Raw genomic sequence first — 23,137 nt, forward strand, 5'->3', positions numbered from 1 at the left:
GAGTTGAGTGTTATGGAAGTTACCTCCGTTAGGTACATACAGGTACATAGCCGTCATAATCATTCTAACATTACCGCTGTCAACCAACTGTCAGCGGCTCACGTACAACCATTCAAGCCATCTTATAGCTAAATAGTCATACAGAGGTACGCTGCTCTTCTTTCACTTTCACCGCCATGGTACTCAAAGGCATCATAGCTGCTGTCCAAAATCTTTATATCCTCACTTGGGATGTTGGACTCTTTACTTTCAATCTGTTAACACCTAATCTCAAACCTGGACATGTTGTCCCAGAAGGACACCCCGGTGCGAGAGGGTCATGGCCCGAGTATATTGCGCCCAAGGAAGGTGATAGCAGGTGCTCATGTCCGGCTTTGAATGCCTTGGCCAACCATGGTGAGTGGTGGTAACACATTGGCACTGGATTCGCGTTCATCAAAACAACAGGAGTGCTACCCCGGGATGGGAAAAGCATTTCGCTTCGGGAGCTCACACGAACCGTTCGGGCTGCATACAATTTCTCTCCCTCGTTCTGTTACTTCGTGCCGCTGTACTGTGCAAGAATGCTTGGGAAGGACTATAATCAAGGTTTGAAAATTTGGCTCCACTTGAATTCTGCACCTCTTTCTAAGGCACCAATTCCAGACGCCGTTGATCTATCTGAGCTTGATTTACATAACGGTATTGAACACGATGCATCGCTCACAAGTGTGCTTTCCCCACCTTCAGCGGCCTGTATCTAACTTTAAACCTTTCTCAAAGGACAGGACAAGTACCATGAACCAAATCAAGGAACTCCCTATATTCCTTATATCGAAGAGCTTCTTGCATCCTCTTCTGGAAAGGCGTTGGATGGTTCGGCTCTCCTCACTCCCGACGACCTCGCACGTTTCTCAGCGAAGCGCCGCACCGAAGCAGCCAGCTCTAACCCCGAATTCTCGCTGGACTGCATACACAAAATATTCGGGAGCTCTAAGTACGTTATTTTTACGATCTACTCTTCAACACCACCTGACTGGAGTGGAGCTCGTCGACGATGCTTACCATAATGGGTGGAAGAGTGAAAGACCTGGAATCTTTTTTGATCGAGGAACGTATCCCGGATGGCTGGGAGTCTAGGGTTCTTTCAAGAAAGGGACTAACATTCCAAGCTTTCAATAAAACTGTCATAAAGGTGGAATGTAAGACGAGGAATCTCACAAACAAGGCGAAGAAGGAGAAAACGGTTCGTGCAACCGTGCTGCGATACCTCCTTGGCTGACTTTATTGTCAGTCCACCTAGTTCTGATGAGGAGGCCTGTAATCACTCCGATTGTGTCCATGCATAATACCATGTTGTAGGAAGTAGCGACTGGCAAGAACTAGTAATATCCTTCCAATGACCTTTCCACTGTAGCCATGTCATAAAGCCTGCCGTTAGTTGGCATGAAATACGTAACTTATTCAAAAGAGAACAGTGGCCTCAATATTAAGGGAATGGGTTGTATTAACATATTCTCTTAGTAGGTCAGCTGAACCTTTAAGTGAGTGCCAAGGTTTGATACTTCCCGCTGTGGCTGACCAGGTGGACAGCAACGACGAGGCCACCCATGCCAGATTCCTTCCATTAACTGATATGCCGTTCGAGCGCGTGAACATCAACCCTCACGAGATAGTGGATATTTCCGAGGTCCAAACTGCTTGTAGTTGAATGAACATGAATTTTCGGGCCCAACTCCGCGTGCATGCCGTTGTCTAAACACAAACTCAAATCATTGTGGCTGTTGCCTTCTGATACCTTTTTTTACAGAAGGGTCCTGGACTTTTTCTCGAAGTATTTTCTGACATTGCTCAAGGTCGGCGAGCTGACCACATGCGCAGAGGTCGCCATGACGGAACAATGCTGGAATTATCATCCACGAATATTTCTTGGCGCTGTTCCTATGGTGTATGACTGATCATTTCGTGGGACTCAACTGAGTCGGTCCGATGGGGATGCTATTTCATCATCATCAGGCTACTCGACTGGCCGCTACGTTCGAAGGCCAAACGGGCCATGTCGAGTGAGTCCAACTTTTGTTTCTAACAAGCTTGGACGCCACTGTGGTCCAACAGTACTGCTGCAATGAACATCGTCTAATCTAAAACAGTATCAAGGTCGCAGGATATGGACCAGTTGAAGTGCCTTGTAACTTAAGAGAATTGGCTCGACTGTCAGGTACCGTCGCGCAACGAATGATCTCACTTCAACGTGCTTCATCGGACACTGTCCTACAGTCGTCCAAAATTTCCCCAGGTTCCGCGGAAATCTCAAGGCCCGGACGCTAACAGCGGCCCGCAGAACTGTGAAGTCTTCATTTCAGTTCTGTTGTATCCCTGCGGAATGACTGGTTCTCTCCGATACATATCCGATTTAACAGTATAAAAGACCTTTAGACAAGCTATGGATGGTCAAGCAGCCCTCATTGAACTGAAATTCTCATACATCGCACCGACATGAAGTGGTTCTCTGCTATTGCCGCCATTGCTGCTCTTCAATTCGTTTTCGTCATTGTGGGCGTAGTTTCCTTCCTTCTTGGAACAGTACTGACATGATTTTTACTTCTAGTCTGCACCTTCGACAGTGCTTAAGAGGGCCTCCGTCAGCGATGTAGCCACTGTGGGTTTCGCAACTTTGAATGGAGGGTTTGCGGTTCTTGACTTTTTATATTACTGCGTTGCATTAACTCCGCGTTAGAACTACGGGTGGGTTGGGTGGAAGCACCACGACAGTAACGACTCTGGACGAACTCACTTCTGCTGTTTCGGGTGACAGCGCTAAGATCGTCATCATCTCTGGTTAGTCTTGGACGCGTGAAAAGGGCTCAGGCATCTGAAAGTTCTCGCCGACAGGAACTATTTCTGGAAGCGCTGTTGTCAAGGTTGGTTCTAACACGTCTGTGCTCGGGGCGGCTGGTTCTTGTAAGTTTCATGGATCCATAGTTTCCGACTTGATTCGACCACGCTTTCTAGTGCTCGACGGTATTGGGCTTCGTGTGCTCGACGAATCCAATGTGATTATCCGCAACGTCAAAATCCAGAAAGTCCTTGCAGACGTTGGGGATGCCATTGGTATCCAGGCCGCATCTCAAGTTTGGGTCGACCATGTCGACCTCTCTAGCGACAGAGACCACGACAAAGTAAATATCAAGACATTCATTCTACGTCGTCCATCATTGACCCTTTTCATCTTCTAGGACTAGTGCGTGTGATTTCCGGCTCTCCGGCTCGTCTAATCAGGCTGATAAAATTAGCTACGACGGTCTTCTCGACATCACTCATGGTTGTTACGGCATCACTGTCACCAATAGCAAGCTCTACACACATTGGAAGGCTTCCCTCGTCGGGCACTCTGATAACAACGGCGACCAAGACGTAGCCATCAGGGTTACTTTTGCCCTCAACTGGTGGTACGACCTCAACTCTCGTACCCCGTCTTTCAGATTTGGCATAGGTGACTGACTTCCTTTCTTCTATCACATTTGATGTATTCAACATTCTAATAGGGCACATCTTTAACAATGTTTACGATGACAACAACGATGGTATCAATACACGCGATGGCGCCGAACTACTTGTTGAAAACAACGTTTGGACTGGTGAGAGATCCGTTTCGTTTCATGGAGTTATCTGGTTGAGAAAGTTGATTGAAAAGGTACCGATAAGCCTCTGTACTCCACTGATGAAGGATACGCGGTTGCCATAGACAACGGTGAGTGCAATCGAATTTTTCGGATTCGATGCCATACTTACTTATTTGTGCAGACTTCGGAGGCGCAGAAAATAGTACGTCCTCAGTCTTTCAATCTATCAGCGTATCAATTGGGACACTTTTAAGCCGCGGACGTAGGCACAATCACTGCTTCTGAACTCGGATACAGCTACAGCCTCTGTCCGTGCTACAGTTGAGGCCAATGCGGGACAAACGCTCTCATTCTAAGGATTTACATCTTGTTGCATTTCATAAGTCCTGCCAGACCTCTTCCTTCTCGTACGTTGTTGTTATAGCGTGACAAAATGTGATTTCTCCGGTCCCATCAGTTTACCCTTGCTTGATGCATGTGAATGCATCATGGGCGATAATACTTTTCTTTGAAAATTTGAGTCGCTAATGCTCGCTATGCGGATTTGAACAAGCAGCGCAAGTCGGCATTGTCACCGAGGCTCTCGTGGCGCCTCCGAGCCAATATTCTCATTTGAGGGTGTTTAAATTGCAATCCGAAGCTCGAGGGCGGTGGCGTCGAGCGAAGCGTGTGCGGCGAGCCCATATGCAAAGCAAAAATGAATTAAAAGGTGCGGTGTCAATCAATTTCTACTATAACTGGCTGATGGATGGTCACGGTCAGGTTCAAGACGACGTATGGTGAGATTGCCGAGTCTTCCTTGTTCCTTAACGTATCCATCGTCTACTCTCGCTCGAGTCTTCATAGATATCCCACAGTCATCATGGATAGCGCGTCCTTGTCGACGCAAATGCATTTGCGTATGGACTCATCAACCCCGCTCTGGAGCAAACCTAAGGACTTTGTGAATCGAAATTTTCGGTCCAAAGGACGCTTCCTCGTTGGTGCTGCTATCGGGGTGTCTCTGGTCGCTCTCATGTCTTTGGTCGGATTCTGGCTTTGGGCATCATCAGAGGCCCCCCCCTTGTTGGAACTCACCAAGAACGTCGAGGTAGATTCGTTCGATCCCTTGAACGCCCTCGTCGGTGCGCCGACTGAGCACTTTGGTGGTGAGTAATAAATAACTGTTTTCCGCTGTTCTCATTTTTGCAGACAATCTTCGCCCTGACTTCAAATACATCACTTCCTGGATATCTGCTGGTTGGAGTGAGTATCTCTTTATTTAAGTAACAGCGAGTACCGCCGCTCATCTTCTTATACAAGCGAATGATGTGATGACCTATGTTGGTCGATTATTCTGTCCATGCACTTCTTTGAGCCGCTGACCGTTTTACAGATTAATCTGATATATTTGGGCTTGATAACTGACCGTGTACCAATATTGCCTATGTTTATTCCCTCGCATATTGGTGCCGCTGCATCACCCATCGCATTTGGTGATGTGTTTGATGTTCCTCGCCTTCGCCAGGCGCTGGACAGACCTATTCTTGAATGGCGAGATGTAAAGGATCCGAATAGCGCAGAACTAGATGGACTCGGGTGCTGGAACGTTTGGGAAGCGACATCACAAAACCACGAGAAGGGTCCCCGTGGAAGCAGTGTCCTAGGCTACCTGCAACTTGGTAAGGGCGATCATCTGTTGCTTGCATGAGTTTCTGGTTGACCTCATGTGTATAGACGTGTCATATACGAGGATGCCTGACTGGGTCAAGCTCATTCAGAATTATGAACACGACTCTCATACAACATTTTGGGCGCTCGCGAAATTCGCCTTTCCAGAGACGAGAAAAGCCAACCTTGTAACGCCACTCCCTTCGCCGATTCTGAACATATCGCTTCCACCAGACGAGCAACTCCTTTGCTATGATTATTTATATTATGTCTGCGCCCAACAGGTGGGGATATATCTGTTTATCATAGAACTAAGCCAATGCTTAAATTTTCCAGCCATTCGAATATGATCACGACTATAGCCCGGCATGGCGCTTTGTTGCTCAGTACATGCATTGGGTTCCTTCGCTCGAAGCTCTGACGAAAAAATATATCAATCGTGCACTAGGCTTGGAAGACGACGGCCCCACACCTCCGGTGCCATTTTATCATCCTCTCTTCTTTATGATGTACTCAATCTGGTGCAGTACGTTGGTATTCATGCTCGGCACGCTGACTTCAAAAACTACTGCTGGGGTGCACCGCAGGAAGAATGCTTTCCCTCTATGGCCGTCATTGCCCGACGGGTACAGGAGGTTAAAGACGAACTGCTACAAACTCAAGGTATTGACGTTGAACATGTCATCATGACAAGCGATGAAACGAACGCTAGCTGGTGGGAGGAAGTCACACAGCAGGGTTGGTTTGCACCAGATCATTCAAAGACGAAGGAACTTTACGGCGATTGGTGAGCTGTTGTTCGACTCGACGGTTTTAGTTTCTTTGTATTTATTCATCTCTGGAAAGGTACCCCCTCCTCATTGATGCAGTGATACAGTCGGGCGGTGTTGGATTTGTTGGTACGGATAGATCTACCATGTCGGTACTAGCCAGACGACGCGTCGAATCGTGGCAAAACGGTGTTACGAGGACCATTCTGTGGGGGACACCCCACGCAGATGATCATAGGTAGTTACTAATAGTATTTTGGTACCATTCTTCTCCACGTAAACACGAGAGTAGAGTATGGTTGTATTGGACCAAACGCACTGAGCGTTAGTTTTGTTCTGTAAATTTATACCCCATGGTACCGACCCCGGTGTGCGATTGCAGAATCGGAACTACGGTCCGACGGGTCTCTTCCTCCAACGACGACGACCGAGAAACGCACCTTAGCCTCTTCCGTCTGCAACCTTCAGCCCTTATCCTTTAACGATACGACATGAAATCAACACTCAGCACAAAAAGAGTACGGTTCGAGCGTTCTATTGAAATCCGTGGCCTGGCCTTACCTCAGTAGTCTGGACCCAGCGTGATACGATCTCATTAATCGAAAAATTGTGGTTCGATGGGGGGATAGGTACATAAAGATGGGATATATGTGTGGAAACAGAAATTCGCCATTCTCTCCATGTCTTTCAACACGTCGGTGCCACTTGCAAACCATTTCCTCGATATCCCAGCTCAGGTTCTCAACACCCGCTATGCCCTATTTTTTCTTGTGAATATCCCAATCCTTGTGGTCGTATTCAATATTCTGAGGCAGATGGTGAGTATCGGTGTTTTTTACCTCTAAAATAGTCGGTTGAACTGGGCCTATAGCTGCCTCAAGATCGTTCCAAGCCTCCAGTAGTCTTTCATTGGTTCCCGTTCATAGGCTCAAGTGTCCAATACGGCAGTGATCCATTGACATTTCTATTTGCGTGCCAGGAAAAAGTGCGTCGCTCTGGATTCCTTTGGTTGATGCCTCAGCTGACGTACCATGTAGTATGGCGACGTATTTACCTTTATATTACTTGGGCGTCGTGTCACCGTCGCGTTGGGGGCCAAAGGCAACAACTTTGTGCTGGGTGGAAAGTCCACGGTGTTCAATGCAGAGGATGCTTACAAGGTTCGATCGTCTTCCCGCTACCGGTACATCTTTTGTAGATTAACCGTTGATTTCCAGCATATGACCTCACCCGTGTTTGGCGACGATGTTGTCTATGCCGTTCCCAACCAACAGTTCATGGAACAGAAAAAATTCATCAAAATTGGTCTGTCAACAGAGTCGTTCCGAACATACGTTGGCATGTTTGAAGACGAGGTGGAGACGTACTTGAACAACGAACCTATATTCAAGTCATACCAGGATCCAAAGGGCGCTGGAGAGTGGGGCTCATTTGACCCTTGCCAGGTAATTGCGGAGATTACTATCCTCACCGCAAGTAGGACTCTGCAGGGAAAGCAGATCCGTGCCGCCCTCGACAAGTCTTTCGCGGAGCTCTTAGCCGACTTGGATGGCGGATTTACACCAATGAACTTTTTCTTCCCTAATCTGCCTCTGGAGCACTACCGACGACGTGACCGGGCACATAAGAAGATATCCGACTTCTACATTGATATTGTCAAGCAGAGAAAAGCAAAGGGGGAAAACGTAAGGCTTCACTATATTTCTTGTTTCTTTTTACGATCACTAACTGCTACTCCAGCATGAGCTAGACATGATCAACGCACTCAGTGGACAAGTATATCGCAGTGGCAAGCCAATGTCAGATTCCGAGATAGCGCACTGTATGATTGCACTTCTCATGGCGGGCCAACACACAAGCGCGTCGACCGGCGCATGGGCCGTTCTTAGATTAGCAGAAAACCCCGATTTCACGTATGAGCTATCCGCTCTTTTTGCATTTTGTGATATGCTGATACTCATTCTGCAGTGAGAAAATTTACCAAGAACAGGTAAAATTCTTCGGCGCCCCCAACGGACAGTTGCGCCCCATGACATATGAGGAGGCCCGCGAACTTCCGCTCATGAACGCGCTCATCCGCGAAACACTTCGTCTGCACCCACCAATTCATACTATCATGCGACATGTTCGGGAAGATGTTCCCGTCCCTCCATCTCTTGCCGCACCCTCAAAGGATGGAGTGTACGTCGTACCAAAGGGAGACTATGTTCTTGCATCGCCGACAGTCAGCCATACGGACCCGCGAGTGTGGCGGAGTGCTATGAAGTTTGATCCGTATAGATGGATTGACCCGGAAGGCATGGCTGCGCAGGCACTCGAAACATATGTTGATGAGCATGGAGAGAAGATTGATTATGGGTTTGGTGCCGTCAGTAAAGGGACGGAGAGTCCATATCAGCCATTTGGAGCCGGAAGACATCGATGTGTCGGGGAACAGGTGAAATCGGCTCTTTTATTTTGTCGAACTAGCTGATTGGATCTCTTCGTAGTTTGCATATCTGCAAGTTGGGACGGTCCTCGCCACGTTGGTGAAGGAGCTGGAGTTCCGCCTGCCACAGCCATTCCCTGCTAACAATTATTACGTGAGTTGATTCTCAGAGCTGACCTGACCTTCAGTATACTTATTCTTGACAGACCATGATTCCTACACCTCAGGCTCCGAGAAACGTTGAGTATAGACGAAGGCGGCGTAATTAACCCTTGATATTAATTGTAGTACGGTTTCCGTTTATCGGGATTTATTGACGATTTCTGTGACATTGACTTCGTAAAGATCCGGCGCGTTATACCAAGAAGATGTAGGTGTCAACTCTTACGACGGCTTGGGTTTGCGTCGACTGCAATCGACGAAATTCTCAATTCAAAGGTGACTACAACTGCTTCTCGGTAATTACTGGGAGTATGTTTTTTGACTTGTCGCTGGCATAATGGACTCTGTTCACTAACTTAGCTTCAACGTACGGTCCGGAACTCGACTCAAGATGATCTTGGTTTCTGATTCTCTGGCTCAGACTTTGGAAGCACAGCTGCAACAGGAAGTCAGTCAATCCTCCGGTCTTATCCTTTGGGCTTACTTTTACCAGTATGGCGTTCTTCCATTTCTCTGTATCCCAACCAGTAAACAGTACCCGTTAGGCCCACTGCAATTGCCGCACCAAAAGCCTATCGGAGCATTTTCGTCACCGGAAGGGTCACCGGAAGCAAAATACACACAATATTCTTCGGGCCAAACTGTAATGCCTTGTTGCGCATGAAGCCAGCGAAATAATCGTAGTATGGTCTTTGCAGGGACACGAAGCGTGTTGGTCTCATTGGTGAAGATGGTAGTCCTGACGTCACTGGTATTCAGTGACGCAAGACCCATCGTGTAATTTCGCACGCAACATTCGTTGCCGCTAATGCATTCTACTTCGTCCACGAAGCGATCAGAGCAAGGTGGGAAGGAAGGAGGTTTTATTGGTAGGATGTGATATATCCTACTCCATTTAAGCTAATCTTTGCCGTTTTCAATTTGGCAGCCGCAGCGAGAGTCACTGTCGCCCCTACACATACCCGCCTACCAGCATGGCAAGCTCCCGAACGTTCCCTTTCACCTTGAAACACCTAGTGCGTCGCCAAGTCCGGTCTACGTGCCGTTTCATTATGCGAGAAGCGTGGGAGCTTGAAGAGGCACTACGACGGGACACGACATCTGTCGACAGGTCCTTCGGTTTCCACTGACATCTATCCCTCGACCCGGTGTCCCGCTTCGACCACCGACTACTGTCATTAATATGGCGCAGGACTTATTATATACTGTCGACAATTTAAAGCTTTCCCGAATCTCAGGCATCCGCCAAGGAAGAAGCACACTCCAGACCCAACGTCGCAGCCTAAAACCCATACCCCCCAGTCCGCGATCGAAGCGTGTCCTAGTCGCTAAGTTCTATGATTTTGGGCACACGCCACCACAATGCGGGAGACTTATTCCTGCCAAGCACCCTAAACGCAGTGCGCCACTACTTCCCTAGTCCCATGTACCCTCTACTTCTCAGAAATATGCGACATCTTCTGGCATACCACCGCAATGCCCCCGTTTGGAGAACCTTAAGAAGCTTGAGAAGATGTCGAAACATGGAGACCTGGTAGTAGAAGGCATAATGGTAGCCACTTTACTAATAGATACTTCTTTAATGGTTCGTAGTGGATTAATAAAGTCAATGCAAACGTTTATTCCAAATCATACAAAACTAATGTCACAGACTGTGTGTGGAGCCTCGATAACACACGTAGCTTCAGTGGTCACCACTGGTGTCAATATCCACGATTATATCATTAACGCGTTCATTTTTTGTTCTCTGGAATATACAACTGCGACTCATCCGTTCACACCTTCAATTTACTATACGAACATGTCTACTCAGCGCGGTATGTCCTCTCGCTCTTACGCATCGATCCTTGAGCTAAGCAAGGCTCCAGCAAGGATCCTGTCCATGTAGCGGCGGGCCTCAAAGCAACCGTCCACAACCCTAACGTCTCAGAGGAAGACAAAGACCGCACCACTGACCAACTGCAGCACATGCAGGGAGGCGAAGGCGGCCCCCATTCCCAGACTTAAGGCACTGGCCGTGCACCTGTCGACGATGACGACGTCAACTTGAGCGGTAATCAGCGTGGTACGTCGGTCCTTGTCCGGGCCTTAGCCGTCTGATGTACATCTTTGCTAGGCGGACGCAAGGCCACCTTGAAGAGTGAGTCTCTTGTATCCTTGAAGTGTTCCTTTATGACACTTTCTGCCAGATCCTAATGTCTTCAAAGAAGCTAAAGAGCATGCTCGTGAAGTTTTAGAAGCTGGACAAGAGTAAATAAGAAGATAAGGAGTCGACGACAGCGACCGCTTGATAGTAAAAATGTGCATTTGTGTGTTTCTTGTTGATATTTGTAAAAGTTTAAATAAGTGGGAGATACTCCGGGGAGAGGAGAGCAAAACGATCGATCTTTTTTGTGGAAGACGACTCAAGCTCATCGAATTCATATAGGGAATATGAGGAGTTCCATGATTCGACTCATCATAGCGGTATGAGGTGACAGAACGACGGGGAGAAATCTTTATTTAACGACCTGCGACTCGAGCTCCCAAAGTGGGAAGTTTTTTCCATCATGGGGAAGGGCGCCTATTGTCCGGATGATACAAGTTCAGTATTCAGCGCATATACCGTACTCTGGGGGAACAAGAGGAAGAAGGGCGCCTAAGGACAGGCAGACAAGGCGGCATTCGGCCCGGTTTCCACTTCTTTCACTACGACCACCATCGCGTCACTCAGCTATCTTTCAACACTTAATTCGAATGGGAAATTCTCCCGTACCCTCGGGAGATCTGTGTTCGGACCATCGACTACTTACATCCCGGAGCAATTTGGAGAGGATTAGTCTTAGACTGAAGTCTTTCTACAAATCGCATTATCACGTCGGCACCCACGCAAAGCACTGTGATTGTGGCCATATTCCGGAAGCAATGAACAGTCCGCTGATTTGTAGCTGCTTTCTCTCTGAGGACGCCTACCTCGCGCTTTCGCCACATTATGGCAGGTCCATATGCGTTGGTCCCACTGTCATACAATTCGGCGTTTTGATTTCCATCAAAGCTGAGAATCCCTGCGTGATTGCTCGTTGTCTATCAGCCAAGTTCGCCTTCTTTGTTTTTGATTTGGAGTGATGTGATGGACATCCTGCTGCTCGGGCTCCTAGGTTAAATGCGTTCGTAAACATGCTCCTCCACGGTTCCAAATCTGTAACCGTCTCGGGGCCACTCTGTTCCATATTAATACATAGCGATGACAGCAAATCTACTTGGCGATATACTGTGCCCTTTATAATCAGATCAAAAATCACGAATCGCTAGGAGACGCCTCGTCAGTAATCTTCTTTGGACTCAACGCTGTGGTATATATAGTATCTTTCGCGAGCGGATATCTTATATCGCCCCGCTGTCTCTCTTCTTCGCGCTCCCCAGCGGTCTCTCGTCTTCTCAGACTTTTCACGTTAAGATGTCCTTCTTCAAAGGTGTAAAGAAAGCATGCCGACGCTTTTTGCAAGGTTCGTAGTGAATATAATGAACTTCCACTTCACTAATATCCTCTACAGGAGCTAGCGAATCCAATGAAACTATCAACGAATCTTCAAAACGATGGAATAAGTACGTTCTTCAGAATGCTTTATAGGCGTTTGTCACTGAGCGCTGCTTTAGGAAATCTAATTCTTCTCGGAGTCCTTCGTCTTCATCGGAGCGTACCACTCAGCAGCGACGGGAAGACGCTCTTCGGGAAAGAGGTTTATTCCCTCCGCTTCAACTGACGACTAGTCTGCGTAGTCGGGAACCGCAGTGGGATAAGCAGACACTTGTTGAAGCGAATACAGGAGAGGAAAGCTCTCAGAGCCTTTGGGACGATAAGCTATCGCACGAAGATGAAGCACGACCAACAACACAGAATGTACTTGATTGGCTCTCCGAAATGGATGCGCATCGAGGCTACATTGGAGATGAGGGTTGCAGCGGTGCAGAAAGTTCGGATATACCCGCAGATATTGCCGCCTCGCCACTTCTGGAGTATCAGACCCCAAATATTAGTCGCCACCCTATGCATTCAGGCGAGCATCGGAACGACGTAGAGTCTTCAACATTGTCACCGACTTCCTCGCCGTCACATTCAGAGTGCTCATCTCTGACCTGCGCCACGGATTCTTCTTCAGTCCGCAAGAAGAGATATACAGAACAACTTCGAATCGACATCCCGTCTACACTTATATTGAGACCGGTACTCAATATCACCATTCATAGTCACGGCACTATTATGATGGAGGCCAGTCACATTGAGGATGACGAGAGTAGGAGGCTAACAGAAGTTGCGTACTTGGCATGATTCGAACATTGATGATTATGACCACATAACGACTGTTCATGCTGTTTGTAACGGATATTTTTTCACTTTATAAATCCTGCACTTTATCGACGAACAACAAACTACATTCTCAGGAGATTTATTCAAGAATATTTTCGTCAATTCAGGTCAAGAGTGCGATACGCGACCGCAGTGACATTTGCGCGTTCGTGTTCGTCAGTTGCACCCTAATTCAAGCGGGCCGATCACTCCGAAGCAAACCATATTTCTTCATCCTATTTCAAGCTGCCGTTTGGCGTCTCTGTGACTATACTAAGAGGACCTCTCGAGTTGAGGTAGGTCCTTTTGAATATGTCATACATCGAAGACAGATTCTTCTCTCGCTTCAAAAGGGGTGCTTTCCTAGTCCCCCGGAATCCAGAACTAGTCTTCAATGGAGACGTCGACCTTGAACTATAAATTATATCAATCACACCGCCTAGGGCTCTTTCCAACTATTATCTTCTTCCTGTTCATCAAACCCACCTTTTTCTTGATTCAGAATGCGAGGTTCAAACATCCGGAAGATTAAGTTGTTTCACCATGGTGGCTTGAATGATTCTCCATCTTCCTTCCGCCTGGTTTGCGTTGATAATCCCTCCCCTGACATTGCGTAAAAGAACCGATACAGGTTGCATGCTCTCAGCGTTACGGCTTGTAGAATCCAGTGGTCTGACTGAGTTTTCAGAGATCCGGATAAACTCGTACCTCCCGTGCAACTCTTAACCCAGGCATGTGTGGTTGAATCGATCAAGTTTCGGGTACAAATATATCTACAAGAGCACAAGTAAGAGCTTTTACATCTTGTATGAACAACGAAGAAGAGGGCGGCGCACCTGCGACGTCTGCAGCACCATCCTCCCAGCCAAGGCTCCTTGACGGAGAAGAAATAAGCAGAGAACTCAATGAAGGAAGGGATTTCTTGCGGAGAACTGGAAGCATAGGGGTACGAGCGTGGCAGTTGAGTTCCAATGACGATAGGTTCGGAAGAACCATGGAAGAGAGGTAGAACTTTATAGTCCGTTCGGGCACCGCATGGTGCATCTCCCACATATTCAGGCGAGTCAAATGCAATGAAGTGAATATCGTTTTTATTCTCGGACGCTTTGTGGCAGGACGAAGGGCAAGCGTCGTCGTGCTTCCAACTTCTGAGAGGATATCCGAAACCTCGCCGCAAATATCTGCATTCGAGATTTGTGACCACGGCAAATGAAGAAATCAGGACGGTCATTGATGGTCACTGTCTGGAGCTTTAGTGCAGTAGGAAAAGCGGAGGTATGCTGGTGCCACGGGAACTTGTGAACATTATACACCGAGATGCGAATGAGTCGGATATGGCTTCTAGGCAACTGAAAGATTCGGCTTTGTAGAAGGAAACATGTAGCCGTCCCCATCGTGGGGATGAAGAGAGTATAAGAGGGAGTAATGGATGCGTAGAGATGTCCTGCTTGCTATACATGGAAACCGAGAGGTTGTGGTCCCCGGCTCTCTCCATGTGTAACGCAAGACGATACACGGAGCGCGAAGGGAAGCGTCCATTACGAAAAACTCGGCCGGGGTAATGGTCCAAAGGAAATCCTGCATCAAGAGAATCGGTGGGGCTGCCGATGGATGGATGCATTCATCGCGTCATCCATATCCCACAAGAAAATCTTCTCTAAGACTTCGCACGGCATCTTGCGTACCGGATTCATGAGAACTTTAGATACAGCAAGCTGTTGCTCATTGATAGCGATGCTCTCAGCTGTGAGTTGGTTCAGAAGATGTCGGATTCGCGAAAGCCGCCGGTTGAAGGAGCGAAGATATTCACTACCATTGAAAATGACTTCCTCGACTTCTGCAAACTCGTGGTCTATTAGAGGATTGTTGGAGTAAAGGAGCTCGTTAGTTCTGCCAGATAGTATGCCTTCAGGAAGGCTAGTACCAGTGAACGAACAGAATCCACAAGTGGGCAGCGCTTTGGGAGAAAACCAATATCCATGACAACGGTACTTTTCTGAATTAGAATTAATAAAATAAGCAGAATAGCTACAACATGCTCACCGATCTCCAACTTGACATCCGAGATCCTCACTAACGCAATCGGAAACGCGTTACTAGCTTGATGTTAGTTGGTCTCTTGCGATGCCAGCGCCACACAGCTCGGCGCGAAATGAAAGAAGCTTGTTGTTATTCAAGAAAATGAACAAGCATTTTGAGGATCGGGTGTGCGCTGACTGAGCTAAGGTATTTCAAGTCCACTAAGCATTGTAAAAAAAAAACAGCTTTTACTTGGCCAGTCATACACAGTACGCTGTCTAGTCTTCTAAGTTCTACGTACCTATATCATCTCTGCACATCGTTGTATTGACGCATTACTGGCAAAGAAAACACATACCGTGGTTGATTGTTCTAGTAGTCGTACAATAGTAGTACAGTCGCAAGAGTGAGTATGCTGGGCGAAGAGGTGACTCTAGAAAGAAAGGACTCAGTCACGAGATGATATGAAAGATAATAAACGCGGGACCAATTCAATCTAGTGCCCTCTCATGTACTTTCAGGCCCTTTTCACGCAAGAGGCTTAATCGCTCCCTCGTTCGACGACCCAAATTATGATGAGCCTGCCCCCTTCCGACTGTTGCACTTTCCAGGCCACCTGCAGCCCATGTTCTCATTTCCATCAAACCCATGACCGCGCTCTCATCGATCTCCGAGTTCTCGCTCCAAACGAGTCCAAGACGAGTAAGGACTGGGAGCGTATCCATTATTCCTCGGAGGAGGACCGGAGTTATAGTGCGAACTACCGGGGATTCGTGGATGTAGAGAGCGGTGAGTGGGGTAATCATCTCCTCGAAGAGAAGAACAAGATCAGGAGCTAGGATTGGCACCTGGATGAGGGTGAGGTCTGCGATACGATGCTTGCAACAGAACGCGGCGAGATGAGTAAAGAGGAGAGGGATAGCGGACGCAGGGTGTCTGCCTGCGTGGATAAGCGTCAAGTTCGAAAGTGATGGGAGAATGAGGGGGGCCAGCAGCGCGCCAAAAGAGACGTAATCAGCCCTGGAAAGATGGAGTGTCAGGGTAGTGAGATGCGAAGTGACGACAGGAATATCTTCAACGTAGATGTTGTGAATGTTATTGAAAACTGTAAGGCTTTTAAGCTCTTCCGCAGAGGCGATTGTGGACGCAAGTATCTGGGCATTAGGTATTGACCCCGAGGCCTGAACGGAAAGAGAACGGATTTTGGTAAAGGGAGAGCCCTCAATGTAGATAAGATTTCCACGTAACTCCAGATTCCTAACGCCACGGAGAGAAGCAAATCCCTCAGGTGAGTAGGTACTCGGGTCGCCGCTCGTGTCCGTGATGGACAACATTTCTAGTTGGCGAAGGTCGCTGCAAGAACGATTGACCGTTTGAAGGAATAATTCGAAGAACCGCTTGCACATGAAGGAAACGTGTAGGTGCCGCCATCTGTGGGACTCACGGCAGAGAGGAAGTATGAATCTGTTTTTATAGGACATATCGATGCGATGTAAGGGGTCAGCGGAAGAGCACAGATGGATGGAAAGTGGCGCGAATCGTGAACGCTCTAGACATAAGTGGAGAGCTGCTTCAAAAGCCGCAGTTCGGGGTGGTGGGGTAGTGGGCAAGTTTATAGAAATGGTGGCCCACAGGTCAGGGATGTCGTGCGCTATCGCCCGCCAGCGATGACAAACGCTAGATATATCCATGGCTGTTAAGGAAAGCACCTCCGCAGTCCCTGCATCAGAATCTTGAGGCTGACAGGCCTCCCTAAATATCAGAGTGAGAATCTCTGTCGGGACCCGACCGACTACAGTATGAGTGTCGTTTCTGTTCCTCTGTAGTCGCGCTTTGTGCAGTACGAGACTCTGTAGAATATTCTGAACGCGATCGATTTCCGCGTTGCACGCGTTCAGATCGTAGGGAGGGCGCGAAGCGTTGAAAGGGGCTTCAGATTCATCGCTGAATGGCAGATAATGGGGGCAGAGGGATCGCGAGGGACATATCAAGCAATGCCTGGCGGGCATGGCGTCGCACTGAATCAAACAAGAAATCATCACGAACGGTGAAACAAGGATCGGAAACTAGAACACAACCTTAGTCAAATAAAGTACAAAACGCCAGCGAGATTCACCTTGGTGCAGTCCTTAATATGGCATGGGGGGAGAAAAGAAAAATGTCGAACGGGTCAAACAAGTACTTTATCTATAGCACCTTGTCGTGAAGTCTGGCTTAATATACTAGTCTGATCTAGCTCGGACCCGCTTTATGTGGGCAATCTTCTTGCCGGTGGTTCATTGTTGTTCATGCACACCTGCCGTACCGAACGAGGCCTTGCCGGGATTGAGCTCGGCGACCACGTTGCTCTTTTCCGACATCAGCTGATCCTTACCTCGACTTTGGAATCCAAAGGAGGTGCGATAAGAGAACTTGTACCCCATTTCCTCCCATTTCAAGCCTCATCGATGAGATTGACTAGGACAGGCTGTCATTTGTCGGCCGCCGTTTACCTTTTAAGGTTGCTAAATTAATTCGAACTGAGGCATGCGAACTCGACCGGGGCCAACTATGGTTGCTTTTTTGAAAATGGAGCGGTGTGCCTAAGCTTGAAAGTGATCTAAAGGACAGTTTGAGTAAGTCTCATCCCATCAACCGTTAAGATAGGGCTGTACGATTTCACAGGGATCCTGCCTCATTTTTAAGGTCGACGGGCCCAGGTCCCGTAAGGTTTGCGAGTCGGCTTCATATCGCTTAGTTCTATGGATTAAAGTTGATGCATCCGGCAAAGATGTCGCGACGACGACACGACATGCACGAAGTAGTGTGGGGGGGAAGGTGCGGGTATCGGACCGGTTGCCGGAGAAATACCCTGTGCCTGCTGACGCTTCTCTTCCAGTTGGTGACATGGCTGTTGCTGTCGTTGCTTCCCAGGATTCCATCGTTCAGCCGGATCCCATTACCGACCCGGACAACAAAAAAGCTGTCCCTAAGCCTCCACCGCTCGTCAAATCGCCCTACAGCCCCAAGGATGCCTTAGACGACATACCGGGAGTCGCCCATGCACTTGATCTCTTCCTTGCGTCCAGAATGGTAGAATCAGAAGAATACTGTGACAAGACTGACCCAAATAAGTTGGTCGGCTGTCTTGCGTGAAGGATCTGCCACTGACGCAGTGTAGGGAACGACTCTACATGTCCACAGCCTATGGAATCATTCAGTGCGTCAAGGCGCTCATGTCGTATGCTGATGACGACATATTGGCTGGAATCAAGCATACCAAGCAGGGAAATCACATTGCTATCCAGCATCGGAAGAAGGCTGCATCGCTGACCTCGCGGCTGGCAGGCTATGTTGTAACCTCGTTGAACACGACTGGCATAGGCCTCATCAAGAGCATGACCCCGGTGGAACGACATGCGGAGCTCGTCTATGCTGAGAGCCTGTTCGAAAAATCTCTGTTGGGTATCATCTACTCTGGTGATTGGTTGGCGTTCATTAAAGAAGCGTAGGCCGTTTAATCCTGCAATTCTTTGCCGTGCTAACATCGATGACAGACTCAATATGAGGACGACATTCAATATATATCGTTCCTTGTACAAGTACGTAACTACTATGGATGCAGCTTCCCCAACTGGCTATGATGATTCCATCGATGCACACTTCCGTTCAGGAGTTTATCTCGGCACAGGAATGAGCAGTCTAGTTATCACCCTAATGCCCGCTAAAGTCCTCACTGTTGTCGAACTCTTTGGGTACCACGGTGATCGTACAGAGGCCCTCTCCCTGCTTTGCAAAGCTGGTGGCTGGACTTCAGATTCCGACGAACCCACCATCTCCGAGTCCGAGGAAGGCGTTCGTCGGTCAATATGCGACATGTCACTCATGGTCTTCCACCTATTCCTTTCCGACTTTACTTTTGAAGGTGTCGACATTTCTATGGCAGAAAAGATCATTTATTGGAACGCGAAACGCTACCCAGATGGCGTGTTCTTCCTTTTTGGCCGCGGTCGCCTCGCCCTGATAAGGTCACAGCCGAAGGAGGCTATCGGCTATTATACGCGTGCTATGGAAGTACAGACGCAGTACAGAAATCTCCATCACCTCTCGTACTGGGAGATGGCCGTTGCAAATCTGGCGTTGTGGGACATGGCTGCGAGTCTAGAGTGCTGGAAAGTGTTGGAGAAGGAATCAACGTGGTCTAAAGCAGTTTACACGTATGGCATGGCTGTGTGTCTGATTGAAGGTTCGGCTCAATCAGATGAGGCTCGATCGTGGATTGAAAAGGTCCCCGACTGCAGGCAAAAGGTTGCGGGAAAAAGTATACCAGCTGAGAAATTTGTGGCGAGGAAAGCACGCAAGTTCTTGGATCAAGGATGGCTAATCTTACCTGCAATGGAGCTAGCTTACATGTTCTTGGCTCTTTCCCGTGCGCCGGGGGACGTTCTCGTGGATAAGATGCTAGTAGCCATCAAGGAATGTCTAAAGGTGCTGAACGAGAAGGACAGCTCATCGAAAGGGTATTGGGATGACTGGACGCTAGCCAGATTCCTCGAAGGAGTTTGTATGAGATATGTTGCGTATCCGGTATGTTGTGTTACTTTTGGGAAGTCTAGGTGTTTATTGATCGCCTTTAACTAGGATCCCCACGCACTCATTTTGCCTGGTGCTCCACCTGTGGCGATAACTCAAGAAGAAGCGGGGGCGGCGTCCATTGCAGCGTTCGAAGCTGTATTTGAGAACGGACCCAAAATTGAATTGGACCACTACGTGGTGTATCACGCACGCAAGTCCTAGCCACTACTCGATCCTTCGATCGTCACTCACTATGCATAGATTATGAACTGGGAAGATTGCTGGCATGCAAGGGTAATGTCGTTGAGGCGCGAAACCATTTCGACCTCGTACTTTCTGGTGAGTTCTTGTGTTATGTCAAGAGAGCAGTATGTGATTATCTCACTTTCTGACAGGCAAATACCTAGAGGTTGGACCGTCGGGGAGGAAGGGTAGATATAGCATGGAGGTCGGCTTTCCCTTGTTCACTGAAGATACGTGAGATTGATCAGCGGTTTCAGAGCGCTCTTCATATGCGTGCATACGCCGCTATGGATGCGCTGGGCAAGAGGCCGCTATGAAGAGGCTTGAGTCGACGTGAATCTAATGACGTTACAGGTTATGAAGGGATAGATGAACAAGAATATATCTATAGTTATTGTATAATATACCCTATTAATCATATACTAACCTCAGTCTCTGTCTTACTTACTATGTTTTCGGTTTTTCGTCCATTTCGCTGGGTGTCTGATGTCCCCAAAGGAGAAAAAGAATTAAAAAAAGAAAGTTCGCGCCTCAAAAGTCGGTCAGCACCGACATTTGTTTGTTCGTTCAAAAGCCTACATCGATCAAACACTGAACTTACTGGCTATATCACTTGCAGCCTTATCAAGACCCTTGAAGAAATCCTCTGAGTATTCCTCATCATCAAATTCATATTTGTCGTCGGCATCCGAGTCCACAAAAGCTGAAAAAAATGAGTAGAATATTTGAACCCAGAAATGAAACATACCCCTCCTGTGACAGAATATCTTTGTGATTTCGGTGAACCCAGCGAAACCGGCGGTAAACCATGTTTCGGTTCCGTAGTGACGTTCCACTGTAATTTTCACTTCCACCTGAAAGTCTTAACCTTATCAATCCTAAGGAGAGGGCAGAGACCACAGATATTGATTGATGGTGTTGTGTCGGCGTCCCGAGTGATGGAACACGGAAAACGAATTCTCGGAAGCAAATTGGTATTATTATTCAAAATACATTTTTTTCACTACAGCGGCCAGATGGCGGAAAATATTTTGGACAGCAGGCATCCAAGATCTCCTTACGCAGGGCTAACCGAAACTGTCGGAAGTGCAGCGCAGTTCGATGAGCTCGCTGCTGGGTGTGGGCTAGGAGTGGGCTCGACACCTTGGTACCAAGTTGATGTTCCATAGACTCCCATAGGAAGGCTATGTGACATCGTTAGGTACATACTGTGTCTTAAAAGGGATCACTCACTCATTGTCTCCGGCACAGTTCTCGAAGACACCAGAATCATAGTTGGCAGGCATGTTCTAGATGGCAGTAACGTCTATCAGTTGCTGTGGAGGCCTGAGGGCAAGTGTCACCCACCCAGTAGCAGCCCATGACGTCATAGATGTGCTGACATAAGGTCGCAGCCTCCGAGTGGACACAGGCACCTATTTTGGTTTAGTGTTTAACGGCTCTCGGAACAACTTGGTGACTTACGGAAGCAGAACTCGCTGGATGAAATGAAAGACGTCCACTCATGGTACTGCAGACCACTTCCGAATCCATTACCATAGACCAGGGCACCAACTTATTGCATTTAGAACATGTTATCAAGTCAAAAATTCGGATCGACCACTTACTTGGGTTTCCATTTCCATCAGCACCGTGAGGATCCAGTTCTCCTCCTCTGTAGTACGGTAGTCAGATTAGGCTTCTGAAAGTCACATGTAAGCCAAACATACGCGTCACCCGCGGCAATATTGATCTTCGTGAAATCCCCGACACCGGTTACTTGGACCTGTATTTTATAGTTAACAGGTCATCGTTTCGGAAGGGATTCAACAAACATAATCAGGAGTTTGCACAAAGTGAACACCTTGCAGAGTTCCGTCAGGGATGAGGCGCGTACCACGTCCAGACTTGGTGCACCAAGCCACTTCAATTCGTTCACTGTCTCCAATGGTAGCGACCGACGGCTGTAAACTGTGAATCAGAGGAGATCTCTATGATTATGTCTAAAACGTACAGGAGCCCAAAGACAGAAGTCTTCCGCAGAATTAATCCAAGCAGTCTGACAGTTAGACGAGTTGCTGCTCTCGGTTCCACAGTTATTGGTTCCGCTTTGGCCATCCTCCGAGACAGTAGGAAGAGAAGAGACATGGTAACCTGTGTTCCAAACCTGATTTTCGTTGCTCCCACAAGACCAAAGTTGGATCTAAAAAAATCAATTTGGCTAACATGTTCTTCCCACACAAGAGAAGACACGGAACGAACCTGGTTCCCCGCTGATTGATTTCCATCAGTGAGATCGACACACGTGCTGTGGCCAGTCCAGGCAAGGTGGAAATCGTACTATAAAATGTTGAAATCAAACACACATAATCGAATCACCAGACTTACGGTATAGTAGAACTGCTGATTGGGGTTCGAGTTAGTGGAGCAAGTCCAGATTTGCAACTTGACGCCGTTAGCGTCGCTTCCACCAGTGACGTCCAAACATTTGGTGCCGTAGACTTGGACAGTGCCGCCAGTAAAAGTCCACTGTTGAGACGTCGCTCCGGTACAAGTCTCGAGAGTGACGATAGTACCATCGGTATCGTTTGCCGCGGTCAGACACATGCCTGGATGTCAACATCAACATCAGTAGAAGGCCACAGGAACAAGTCCTTCATCCTTACCATTGTTCAGGAGGGGTTCAATAAGCAACTCCCCGCGGTATGAAGGGATCTGCGCAGAGGCAAGAGCCGCCGCAAAGACGACACCGGGTAGTTTTCGTACAACCTTCATAGTTCTGGATGGGTGAAAAGAGAAGACACGAGTGGGAACAAACTAATGGTGATGGTATTCATGTGTGTTTTAGTTTTATACGTCGCCCAGGAGCATCGTTCGGCGTGAAAAGACCGTAAGACAGCAAGGACCAAACCGACATCGACATCGACCCCATCGACAGTCTGGGTCTCATACCCAGTAGCCGTAAATAATAAATGTATTGGAAAATATCAGACATGAGCCTGATCGAGCCACCACGCCAGAGACGTACTCGACAAAATTTTGAGGAAGAATGATCGGTCTTCAGTGGCAGAACCATTGACCCTGGTGCTTGATCCCTCCGCTATACAGTATGCCCGGTACCGTGACTTGTCCAACAGACTTCACTGAGGTCAAACACATCGCGACCCCTTGATCCCAGTGCTCATAGAGCTGCTGGTTACGTGCATGACAGTGATAGAAGGTGCCAACATGCTAGTGCACGATCATCGTACGTATGCCGGCGAAATCCAGTCTGATAATCAAGTCTTGCAGAGGTTGCTAGCGAGTATGTAAAGTTTCAAGACGCCTCCTTTGACAGTGAAAAGCAACACGAGATCGCGGCCCGCTCCGTCCGTCGCAGTTTAACTTCAAAGTTCCCACGCTC

The 23,137-nt window shown here is 48.0% G+C and overlaps 9 protein-coding genes across 9 annotated transcripts; 7 read left to right on the forward strand and 2 right to left on the reverse strand.

The window, feature by feature from the left end:
- Positions 1-176: 176 nt before the first annotated feature.
- BT62DRAFT_883521 (Cloroperoxidase) lies at positions 177-1,261 on the forward strand (the record flags this gene model as incomplete). The annotated part of the gene is made up of 5 exons (XM_043182752.1): positions 177-396; positions 448-588; positions 646-708; positions 763-976; positions 1,027-1,261. The coding sequence occupies 5 exons, from the start codon at positions 177-179 to the stop codon at positions 1,259-1,261; spliced, it is 873 nt and encodes a 290-aa protein (XP_043045081.1).
- An 868-nt stretch (positions 1,262-2,129) lies between these two features.
- BT62DRAFT_927305 (pectate lyase) lies at positions 2,130-4,048 on the forward strand. Its single transcript, XM_043185219.1, has 11 exons — positions 2,130-2,532; positions 2,588-2,664; positions 2,717-2,817; positions 2,872-2,940; positions 2,992-3,158; positions 3,216-3,220; positions 3,273-3,472; positions 3,525-3,617; positions 3,674-3,730; positions 3,784-3,804; positions 3,857-4,048. The coding sequence occupies exons 1-11, from the start codon at positions 2,476-2,478 to the stop codon at positions 3,925-3,927; spliced, it is 918 nt and encodes a 305-aa protein (XP_043045082.1). The 5' UTR covers positions 2,130-2,475; the 3' UTR covers positions 3,928-4,048.
- A 316-nt stretch (positions 4,049-4,364) lies between these two features.
- BT62DRAFT_961518 (uncharacterized protein) lies at positions 4,365-6,264 on the forward strand (the record flags this gene model as incomplete). Its single annotated transcript, XM_043188596.1, has 8 exons — positions 4,365-4,750; positions 4,794-4,847; positions 4,905-4,924; positions 4,978-5,263; positions 5,319-5,536; positions 5,589-5,729; positions 5,780-6,039; positions 6,099-6,264. Exons 1-8 carry the CDS (start codon positions 4,465-4,467, stop codon positions 6,262-6,264), a joined length of 1,431 nt encoding a protein of 476 aa, XP_043045083.1. The 5' UTR covers positions 4,365-4,464.
- Positions 6,265-6,702: 438 nt separating this feature from the next.
- Positions 6,703-8,719, forward strand: BT62DRAFT_883884 (cytochrome P450; the record flags this gene model as incomplete). The annotated part of the gene is made up of 8 exons (XM_043182779.1): positions 6,703-6,852; positions 6,894-7,007; positions 7,060-7,182; positions 7,240-7,707; positions 7,763-7,935; positions 7,991-8,459; positions 8,512-8,604; positions 8,657-8,719. 8 exons carry the CDS (start codon positions 6,703-6,705, stop codon positions 8,717-8,719), a joined length of 1,653 nt encoding a protein of 550 aa, XP_043045084.1.
- Positions 8,720-8,923: 204 nt separating this feature from the next.
- BT62DRAFT_927307 (uncharacterized protein) lies at positions 8,924-9,332 on the reverse strand. Its single transcript, XM_043185220.1, has 3 exons — positions 9,236-9,332; positions 9,097-9,184; positions 8,924-9,048 (listed from the first exon to the last, which is right to left on the reverse strand). Exons 1-3 carry the CDS (start codon positions 9,272-9,274, stop codon positions 8,999-9,001), a joined length of 177 nt encoding a protein of 58 aa, XP_043045085.1. The 5' UTR covers positions 9,275-9,332; the 3' UTR covers positions 8,924-8,998.
- A 2,716-nt stretch (positions 9,333-12,048) lies between these two features.
- On the forward strand, positions 12,049-13,006 carry BT62DRAFT_991101 (uncharacterized protein; the record flags this gene model as incomplete). The annotated part of the gene is made up of 3 exons (XM_043190266.1): positions 12,049-12,097; positions 12,146-12,197; positions 12,249-13,006. 3 exons carry the CDS (start codon positions 12,049-12,051, stop codon positions 12,919-12,921), a joined length of 774 nt encoding a protein of 257 aa, XP_043045086.1. The 3' UTR covers positions 12,922-13,006.
- A 1,459-nt stretch (positions 13,007-14,465) lies between these two features.
- BT62DRAFT_435005 (uncharacterized protein) lies at positions 14,466-14,921 on the forward strand. Its single transcript, XM_043180877.1, has one exon. It carries the CDS (start codon positions 14,551-14,553, stop codon positions 14,812-14,814), a length of 264 nt encoding a protein of 87 aa, XP_043045087.1. The 5' UTR covers positions 14,466-14,550; the 3' UTR covers positions 14,815-14,921.
- Positions 14,922-17,824: 2,903 nt separating this feature from the next.
- Positions 17,825-20,072, forward strand: BT62DRAFT_984650 (uncharacterized protein; the record flags this gene model as incomplete). Its single annotated transcript, XM_043189876.1, has 7 exons — positions 17,825-18,071; positions 18,119-18,445; positions 18,495-19,524; positions 19,579-19,723; positions 19,774-19,851; positions 19,908-19,960; positions 20,013-20,072. Exons 1-7 carry the CDS (start codon positions 17,845-17,847, stop codon positions 20,070-20,072), a joined length of 1,920 nt encoding a protein of 639 aa, XP_043045088.1. The 5' UTR covers positions 17,825-17,844.
- A 629-nt stretch (positions 20,073-20,701) lies between these two features.
- BT62DRAFT_435105 (carbohydrate-binding module family 13 protein) lies at positions 20,702-22,770 on the reverse strand. Its single transcript, XM_043180878.1, has 11 exons — positions 22,401-22,770; positions 22,123-22,343; positions 21,997-22,074; positions 21,749-21,937; positions 21,570-21,698; positions 21,465-21,520; positions 21,363-21,409; positions 21,220-21,309; positions 21,103-21,170; positions 20,989-21,044; positions 20,702-20,939 (listed from the first exon to the last, which is right to left on the reverse strand). Exons 1-11 carry the CDS (start codon positions 22,507-22,509, stop codon positions 20,813-20,815), a joined length of 1,170 nt encoding a protein of 389 aa, XP_043045089.1. The 5' UTR covers positions 22,510-22,770; the 3' UTR covers positions 20,702-20,812.
- Positions 22,771-23,137: the final 367 nt, after the last annotated feature.

This window comes from Guyanagaster necrorhizus, assembly GCF_019112545.1.
Source record: "Guyanagaster necrorhizus MCA 3950 unplaced genomic scaffold BT62scaffold_3, whole genome shotgun sequence".
In the NCBI taxonomy this organism is placed as follows: Eukaryota; Fungi; Basidiomycota; class Agaricomycetes; order Agaricales; family Physalacriaceae; genus Guyanagaster; species Guyanagaster necrorhizus.